The sequence below is a fragment of the Cynoglossus semilaevis genome, chromosome 19 (assembly GCF_000523025.1).
Source record: "Cynoglossus semilaevis isolate Cse_v1.0 chromosome 19, Cse_v1.0, whole genome shotgun sequence".
In the NCBI taxonomy this organism is placed as follows: domain Eukaryota; kingdom Metazoa; phylum Chordata; class Actinopteri; order Pleuronectiformes; family Cynoglossidae; genus Cynoglossus; species Cynoglossus semilaevis.
This window is the reverse complement of record NC_024325.1, coordinates 14,195,914-14,205,557: the sequence shown is the minus strand read 5'-3', so window position 1 is coordinate 14,205,557 and position 9,644 is coordinate 14,195,914. Positions and strand designations below refer to the sequence as shown.

The 9,644-nt window shown below is 41.6% G+C and overlaps 2 protein-coding genes across 4 annotated transcripts in view; both read left to right on the top strand.

Moving 5' to 3' along the window:
• Positions 1-861: 861 nt before the first annotated feature.
• LOC103395478 (palmitoyltransferase ZDHHC23-like) lies at positions 862-6,340 on the top strand. Of its 3 annotated transcripts, none has more exons than XR_003052930.1 (5): positions 862-2,794; positions 3,400-3,545; positions 4,105-4,671; positions 5,181-5,504; positions 6,023-6,157. XR_003052930.1 is itself a non-coding variant. In XM_025065737.1 (5 exons), the coding sequence occupies exons 2-5, from the start codon at positions 3,427-3,429 to the stop codon at positions 6,294-6,296; spliced, it is 1,128 nt and encodes a 375-aa protein (XP_024921505.1). In that variant the 5' UTR covers positions 862-2,794; positions 3,400-3,426; the 3' UTR covers positions 6,297-6,340. The 3 variants fall into 3 exon arrangements, 2 of the variants coding, with proteins under 2 accessions (XP_024921505.1, XP_024921506.1); XM_025065737.1 differs by having other exon boundaries at positions 5,181-5,348; positions 6,023-6,340; XM_025065738.1 differs by lacking the exon at positions 5,181-5,504 and having other exon boundaries at positions 6,023-6,340.
• A 480-nt stretch (positions 6,341-6,820) lies between these two features.
• LOC103395470 (lipocalin) overlaps positions 6,821-9,644 on the top strand; it is a 5,539-nt gene continuing 2,715 nt past the window's right edge. Inside the window, exons 1-2 of the mRNA XM_008333188.3 lie at positions 6,821-7,747; positions 8,409-8,521. Of these exons, the coding sequence (XP_008331410.2) occupies positions 7,732-7,747; positions 8,409-8,521 (129 nt within the window). The 5' untranslated portion in view covers positions 6,821-7,731. The remainder of the gene's footprint in view (positions 7,748-8,408; positions 8,522-9,644) is intronic.

The window sequence follows — 9,644 nt, the reverse complement described above, 5'->3', positions numbered from 1 at the left end:
GGGTTAAACGCATTCATCCGTCTCTTACCTCTCGTGTGTGTTAGTGATGTCGTGGTCTATATACTTGATATTTAGCTGTAAGAAATCCAAATGTGAACGGGTGAGTCGGACAGAGTGGTGTTGTTAAATGTCTTACTGTCATTGATGTTGTCTGAAATAAATGTAAAGACTAAAGTGTCTAAATCAACACAACATTCACTCTTTATCTCTTTATCTTTCGGCTTTATCTTAGTCAGCTTAATAAGGTTTCACACGTGTCATAAATATTTTTTACCTGTAGGGGGCAGGAGCGAACTATAGGCTGATAATTGACCTGAATGTGTGTTTATATATATGTGAATATATAGTTATAAACATAAAGGTAAATATATATTTACATTCACATATAATTTGTTTATAAATGCATACACATATATTTAAATGTGTGTATGTATTAAGGTAAGTATATTTATGTTTTGTGTAGGTCTGTGTGTGCATATCTGTAAATAGATGTGTGTTTATGTATTTATTTTTTTTGTGTCTACAAGTATATACAGACCTGTGTCGACATATATATGTTTATACGTATATATGTCGACACAGGTGTGTATATGTATGTATATACATGTATATGTGCTTGTATATTTATGTGCATATAAATGTATATGGACATAAATACACATGCACATAGGTACATATATATGAATGTTTATTTTTGTAGCATTTTTTTACACGTGTTGATCTATTTTGTAGGCAGCAGGTCAGTGTCGGCGTTCCAGGGGTAAGTGTTTCCTGCCTCTGTGTGACTGCTTTAATGATAACACTGAGTCAGAGTTCTCACTCATCAGGTGTTGGATGAAGTTAATGAGTGCATTAACGTGAAAACGTCCCATGAATTTGGTGAAACAGAGGCGTGGTTAAAGAAAAGGAAGAGGCTCCCCCTTCTGCTGAGTCATGTTTCGCGGCGACTCTTCCTCATCTCGTCCTCTCACTCAAACACGCCGTCCAACGGTCGTGCAACTGCTTTCACTCAACGCTCCTTGATTTGTTGCAAATGCAGCAGTTTGCTGATGCGAAGTGTCCGTCATACACTCTGGGCCCGGTCTGTTGTCTACGATCTTGCGGCATTAATTCCTGCTAAAATAGATTAGCGTCTGTATCTGGGGTTCCGGGCTCCATCAAGACTAATGGACGCACAGCCCTCAGGAGCAAGAGCAGCGTCTTTCCCCCCGCATTGATTCAGTCCATCCAGACATTAAGAGCTTTAGTGGTTTCAGAATATCGCAGCCCTCCAGCCTGTAATGCACCTGCCCCTGCTCCTCTTCCTCCATTTGGATTAAATGATGGGCAGAACTTTTATGGGCGTGTTTAAGTGCATTAACCAGAGCCAAACTAAACGTGGGTTCACTGGAGTGAAAGTGGGGGAGGGTGTCGGATTTTTTTTGTACCATTTTGTGGCTTTTCAGGTCTGAGTAAACTCCCAGAATTCCTCAGTTCACCCTCTGTTCATCCATCCACTAATCTTCTTGGTTCCTCCTTCCTGGCGTTAGACTTTATCCTTTATCTCCCTAACCTGCTGCACATCTCTGTGTTTATAATAGTGTTCCTCCATTCAACTCTGTGATCTATCAATGACGATGTTTGTTGTTGTTGTTGTTTTTTTTGTCCCAGGTGACAGTTGAGACCAGCTGCCAAGTTCTGTCCTCTCAGTACTTAAGAGTAGAACCATGAACTCTTGATGATGTCATCATGAATGATGCTCCGCCCCTCTGTCACGGTCGGTGAGCAGCTGGCAGCAGCTTATGGTTATTATCACTATGTCTCTTATCACGTGGACATTGTTGTGGTAAATGTCAAACAAAGATAGCATCATATAGAATGGAACAGTCGCCCCAACCCCCCGACCCCGCTGACCCCCCAGGACTGTGACCCACAAATGGACCGACAGAGAAAAATCTGATTTTACGCTGACGATAACGTCTCTTCACTTGCTTTATGTCTATTTTTTTAAATTTAGATTTTTATATTTCAAAACTGTCAAATTTGCTGGTTGTTTCTATAAATATAAATATATGTTCTAATGCAAACTATGGCCCGAGGGCTAGGATATGGCCCGCTGTTTGATAAAGAGTCATGTCTGTGGAGAGGGCAGTAAACAGGGCAGTGGAGTGTCAACTGCAACACATGAGCTTGTTGGACCACTGGACACACACACACACACTCACACACTTCTAGAGTTTTCTGTGTGTGAGGACCGAGGTCAGGTCGCCTGTGGGAGGAAATATGATCCTGAAGGGTGGGGCTGCCTGTGGATCCTCCCTCACTCTCTCGTCTACGAGTGCCTGTCATGTTTCTCATATGCAGCCTTGTCCGCCGCGCTCTGTGTGTGTGTGGATTAGCAGCGACTGCTGCTGCGTTTGAACTCCTCAGTCGTGTGGAGGAGGTGACGTCTGACAGGCTGCTGACTCCGTGACATCACGGCTCCGTTGAGGTAGTGGGGAGTCGAAACAACGTCAGACTTAAACTGAACTGAAGTTTTGATGATATCTGAGGAAGTTGGACGAGAACTCCTGGGGACACGTCCACCGTGGGAACCCGGGACCTGAAGACCGTCTTCCTGCACTTTGTCTGTGTCACTGTCCTCAGTTTTCTTTCTTAAGATTAACTGTTGTGGAGAAATTATTCTGCTCTCCTTTATTTTTCTTCGCAGCAATTTACAGGAGAGACCTAACGGCACCTCCTCCTCATCCTCCTCTTCCTCCAGGAAGGAGCATGAACTGATGGTTTACTGCTGTTTTTTTTTTCAAGACGAAAGGTAAGAAATACGAGTACCAAGTATCAAGTACAGTTTCCCACAGGTTTAAATGGACAGTGAAGTATTCTGTTAATGAATGAAGTACTTTACGTCTCTGTAGGTTTACTGTTAATGAATGAAGTACTTTACGTCTGTGTAGGTTTTTTTTAAAAAAAAATTAAATCATGTATTTTTTTCAACTTCACAAATTAATCTATATTTGAGTTCTTTTATATTTCTGTAACTTCAATATTTTGAAGTGAATATTTTCACATGGTTTGTACCAGGTGTAAATCATTTGATACAAAAATAATTTATATCTGTACATGTGAGAAAATATTGATGACATCTCATTGACATTAACCGTGTAGACCTCAGAATGTTCAGATCTCATCTGTTCTGGCCCAGATAGTGCCTCCCTGTGGACACTCTGGCCTTGTTTCGACAAATTGCATTAGAAACTCTTGAGGATTTAACAGGACAGAATTTGAATGGATGGTTAAAACCACATATATACTGACACTACTGACACTGTAGTGTCAGTTTACTGTGTGTGTTGTTAATTACTGACGGTAACATGGTTGTTGAACGACGAGCTCCGTCTTCTCTGTGTTTTGAATTAACAGCATCTGAACATCATTGTTGACGACACCATGAAGTGGGAGAAGTTAAAACCTCCAGAACCTGACGACCCCATGTGCTGCTGTGAATGTGACGCCTTCCAGTATGGATGCTGCTGTAACTGTGAGGACCTGGACGAAGCTGTCACCAGGTGAGAGGACTTAAAACCGAGGACTTAGGACTGAGGACCTAGGACCTAGGACTGACGACTAAGGACCGAGGACTGAGGACTTAAGACCAACGACTTAGGACCGAGGACTTAGGACTTAGAACCGAGGAATGCTGTTATATTCTAACCGAGTTTTTCTTCTCATTTTTATTATTGCCCTTTGTTTTTGTTAGGTAGCATTTTCCACTATAGTACACAGACATATACATATGTACACACACAAAAATATAAAGGCATTTATATATATTACATATACACATATATACACACACACAAATATAAAGGCATTTATATATACATATATAAGCAAATACAGTATATATGTATACATAAATATATGCCTTTAATATCTGTATGTATATCTACATATATATTTATATATGTGTGTATATGTCTATATATGTTTGTGAATCAACTACAGTAAAAAGTGTTCATTACATTTTGAAAAAAAATTATTTAATTGTATGTATTTTTGTAAGTGTTTATTTGAATACTTTTCTGTTTCTGATCTTTGACCTGCTGACCTCTGTGTGACCTCTAGGTGGCTGAAAGACAAACCATGTAAGGCTGAAGTTCAGTCTCCAGTCCTGGGAGCTGTCATTGAAAACCTGGAAGTCTCTCTGATCCCGGCTCTGGTTCTGCTGCCTCTTCTCCTGCGGGTGGCGTCACTGCACTACCTGCTGGGAGTCCTGGTCCTGACGGCGCTGCCCGTCCTGGTCCTCTGGTACTACTACGCCACGCACAGGAAGAAGAGACGCACCCTCTTCTTCCTCACCCTGGCGCTGTACTCTCTGGCCTACATGTACTATCTCTTCGTCACGGAGATTCTTCCTCGTGGAGACGTCGGCCAGCTGCAGCTCTTCGCTGTGACCGCCGGGATGGTTCTTACCATCGCCTCGCTCATACGCACCAAGCGAGGACCTGGGTTTGTGACCCGTTCTACAGCGGAGGTCCACGGTCCAGGGACGCCGACGGCAGGAGAGCGGCAGAGACCAAACGCTGCCGAGTGGACCACGTGCTCCGTGTGCAGAGTAACGAGGCCTCCTCGAGCGGGACACTGTCGGACCTGTGGCTGCTGCGTGCAGCGTCTGGACCACCACTGTGTCTGGTGAGTAGGGTTCATCACCCATAATCTAAAGTAATGACTAAAATATAACATTTTAATATTTTAATAATCAGGCTGCAAGAATATTTAAATAAACACCCAGTTTTTTTTCCCAAACAAAAATTAAAAAAAAAAAAAATTCCCACAGGACTCACTTTAAAAATAACGCTTTAACTTGCCCTGCTGTGACCCCCCCTACAATAAGAGGTGTCCCCAAAGAGGCCTCGCCCCCCCACTTTCTTTCAGTGTCTTCCATTTAAATATAAAAAAAGTTTCCAGTTTTTGTTCTTTCACATATTCACTCACAGTTTATTGAATAAAAAACATTTACAATTAGACTAAATTATCATAAGGGGCCACTAGGGGGCAGGATATTTTTTTCCAGTGGCAGCTGAAGGAATCTGCACCACTGCCTTGTCAAATAGCAGTGAGCAGCTGAGCTCTGACTGTTGTGTTGTTGTGTGCGTCCGTGTTGTGTTTCTGTGTGTGTCCCACGTGTGGCGCTGTTGCAGGATCAACAGCTGTGTTGGTCAGGCCAACCACCGCAGCTTCCTGTTGACCCTCACGGTGTTTGTGCTGACGTCCGTGTACGGGATCCGACTGGTTCTGCGCAGCCTGTGTCCTGAGCAGAGCGCGGCGACGGCTCTGTTCTACTGCCCCGGGGTCTACACTCAGTCCAAGTACTCACCTCTACTTCTCACCACGACCTCAGCACGTGTGACGTGTGATGAGATGAGTGACGCGACACAGGAAACACCACCAGATTAGAGACAGGACGAGACGTAATGAGATGAGATGAGATGACATGAGCGGCAGATTAGGTCACAGGAGCGGAGGTGGGATTACCTGACTGTGGATTAGGTGTCGAGAGATCTGGTTAAAATAGAACGTGATGGAATAAAAGTTAAAACGTTGAGAGAACATCGGAGTATCAGGATTGAGGATTATGTCAACAAAAATTAGTTAGTTATTAGTTATAGGACCAAAACATTTAAAGAAAAATATAAAGAAAATATTTTTATTCTTGGCTTGTTTAGTTGAAGACAACGCAGATATACTGGCAGGAATTGAAGAAAGACACTGACAAAGATCTTCTTCAACTGCTCTGATTCTTTTCTTTTGTTTTAGTTTTCATAGCCATCAGCTGCCACCTGGTGGACAAGTATTTAATTGTTCCGCCTGTCACGCATTGACAAACTTTGTTTTAGTTTTCATAGCCATCAGCTGACAAGTATTTAATTGTTCCGCCTGACAAACAGTAAAACTCTCGGTTGTCTTTCGATGTCGTTCTAATAATATTATGCTTTTTTTAATTGATGATTATTTCATTTTGTTCTTTCTCTGTTTCCCACAGCACCGCCCTTTGCTTCACCTGTGCCTGGTACAGCAGCATCGTCACAGCTGGACTCTTCTACCTGTGGGTGGCGCAGGTCGTGAACATCAGCCTTAACGTGACGGAGCGCGAGGCCCAGCTGGCTCTGAGGAACAGGACGGGCCGCGGCCGTCTGTGGGGGGTGCTCACCGACACGGGGGAACACTCACGGGGCTTCTGTCACAACTGGGTGGAGTTCCTCACCATGACAGACGGAGGAACGCCGGCTCAGAGCAGCGACACTGACGTGGTTTAGTTTTAGTTCTAAACCCTAACCCTCGCTTTCTGTCAGCGATGAACTCAATTCTAAACCCTAACCCTCGCTTTCTGTCATCGATGAACTTCAATTTTTGCTCCGTTTTTTTTTTGGCGACTTCTTGGCTGGCCTTTATAATATTTAGTTTCACGTCATAAATATACGTGTTTTACGTGTACAGGAACTGTGGGGCTTTTGATGGGGCGTTAAGCTGCGGCCGATTGTTTTTTCACACTGCGGTGTGACGTGTCGCACCTCACTCTGGGAAAATCTAAGGTTTGGTGTGTTTTAAAAAAAAAGAAAGGAAAAAAAAAGGGCCTCATTGTGAGAAGAAAACAGTTGAATAATTAGGCGATGGTTGATTTGTAAAGACAATATGAGCTGTAAGGTTATGGTAATGAAGGCACGACGATACAGTAGTAAACAATCTGTCCGTCCACACACGAGGGAACTGATTATTTACAAACCTCAGACTCAGAGGCTGAGACAAAAGGACCAACGTAGAACTGGAACTGATGTAGAATTTTTTTCCCCTTTTACCTCTCCTTATTTTTCTATATTTCACTAGCTTTGAGCCATAATTTGCGCTAATTATAGTTTTCTAATATTTTAGTCAACTCACCTGGATCTTCGTACTACTTAATATTACCCAACAGTAGTATCTGCAGGGGTAAAAAAGCGCATACTGCTGCAGGTACTGACATTTTAATTTTTTTTATATTTCATCTCAGCACAAAGTGACGTAACTAATACTACTTTGCCCTGTAGGCGTCGCTGTGATAGAATTCCTTATTTCACTGCTCTTCCTTCACCGTTTTCCTCCTTGGTCTGTTCACTTCACCACTCAGGTGCATGTTGACAAAAACTGCAGTACTTCATTTACTGGTGTATTTCCAGTGATATAATAAAAGGTTAAAGGGCCACTGTATTCTCGGGTGATTTTTGTTGTTGTACTGCAGTATTTTTCTTTTTACTCCACACATACTTCATTCTTTTATCATTTCACATTCTGCGGTACATTCTGTCACGGTGATCGATCAAACTGTTTAACCCGCTCTGCTCTTTCGTTTACCTTTACTCTGCTGCCTCCCAGTGGGCGGTTACTGCACTTACCAACGCTACGGTCGTGTACGGTCTGTGCGATCGAACAGGCTGTGTCTCTGCTGACGTTTAGTTGTTTTTATCTAACGTTTTAGCAACATTCTTACTATATCGCTGCTGACTTTAGTCACCGCTGCTGACTTTTTTCTTCTTTTTTTTACCTACTTTTTGGCAAATCTCGTAGGTCTCATGTTTTGGAAATTTGACTTTTAGCCGCGCCGTAAAAAAAACAAACAAAAAAAAAAAACCCAGAAGAATCTGGAAAATATCGTGGACAATTATTTTCAGCCTGCAGGAACTCTTCACAGCGGAAACCTGTCGAAACTGGTCAAGAATGCAGACTACTGCAGGTCAGAGGGATCTTCGAGTTCCAGCTCGTTTCAAACTGACTGAACAGTAGCTGTAGCTGTAGCTACTTATATTTATTTTTAATCTTTACAGAAGAGAAAGGAACATAGCGGTACTTGGTACTGATTCATGTGTTTCATTCATGGCAAACGTCATAGCAAACAATGTGTGTATGTACGCACATGGCTATGACAATATATATATTGTTTGTTGTAAACAAAAGTACAAAGTACGTAGTTTATAAGTATATATAAATATATGTATATATATGTGTGTGTATATATATATATGTTAATTTTTTAACCTTTTTCTGCCTCATTTAAATGCTCTCTAAAATGTTTAGATTAGATTCTGATGTAGTTTGTCATCTAACCAGAAAGCAACATGGTACAAAGTAGACAATAATGTGATTTATTTATATATATATATATATATATATATAGAAAGCGATTGGTGATACAGAGTTCTTTTCGACTCCTGTCATGTTGATTTAAGGCCCTTTTGCCTCTGGGATGTAGGTGTCCTCCCAAAGTTTACATGTTTAAGCCCATCCTGCCCTCAGGGCGTGTGTGCGTGCACTTATCTAACACTCACGCTACTATTTAAAGGGGTTTCAGACGAATCTCAAAAGGCTCAAATCTTTGTCCACTCTCTCCTCCGTAGTCTTCGTCTTCCCGCTGACCATGGCTCGTCTGCTGATGTTCGTTGGAGCTGTGCTGTGTTCGCTGACAGTGTCTGCTGAAGTTGTACCACAGGGAGACATCAATTTGCAGGAAGTAAGAAAATAGAGTTCATATCTACAACCGTGCTTGTCCGATGTGACAATGTTTTTTTTTCCGTAGAAATTGTTGTATACTATTTATATGAACACGTATTTTTTGGGGTAATATCTGAAATACTTTCAGAATCTGCAACAAACTCTTGCATTTTGAGACCTTTTTTTTCCAGATTTTTCTTTCAAAAATGCAGAAAAAATATTTTGAAAAAACTGTTTTTCATCAAAACTTTACATTTTACCAAAAAAATTATGGTTTTGCCAAAAAATTACAAAAAATAAATTTCCCGAACATTTCTCAAAAATAACAAAATACACTAATTTGCCTTAAAACAAAGCTATGTCCATGTTTGTTTTTGAAATATAAGTAAAAATATTCTTTTTTTTGGTACGTTAACTTTTGGACGGTCATTTGGACGTCACTTAGACGTCACTTGGACGTCATTTGGACATCACTTGGAGGTCATTTGGTCGTCACTTGGAGGTCACTTAGATGTCATTTGGACATCACGTGGACGTCACTTGCAGGTCAAGTGGACGTCGCTTACACATCACTTGGACATCATTTGGACGTCACTTGGACGTCACTTGGACGTCACTTGGATGAGCTGCTTGGACAAGTGCTCGTCACTTGGTCGTCATTTGAACATCACTTTGAGGTCAAGTGGACGTCACTTGGAGGTCATTTGGACGTCACTTGGACATCATTTGGACATCATTTGGAGGTCTTGACTTCTCCATTTCTGTTGTTAAAATTGAGGAAAAAATAGACTTTTTTGGTACGTCAACTTTGGATGACACTGAAATACTATACCAATAATTTCCCAAAGAAATCTCCGGAAAAAAAAGTTTCTCAAAAATGACTAAAAATACACTAATTTGCCTTAAAATACTTAGCTATGTCCATTTCTGTTGTTCCTTAAAATACTCAGCTATGTCCATTTCTGTTGTTAAAATTAAGAAAAAATAGACTTTTTTGGTACTTTGACCTCACTTCGAGGTCACTTGGAGGTCGCTCGGAGGTCACTTGGACGTCAGGTGGAGGTGACGTGGTCGTCACTTGGACATCATTTGGACACCAGTTGGACATCATTTCTAGGTCACTTGGACATCACTTGGACGTC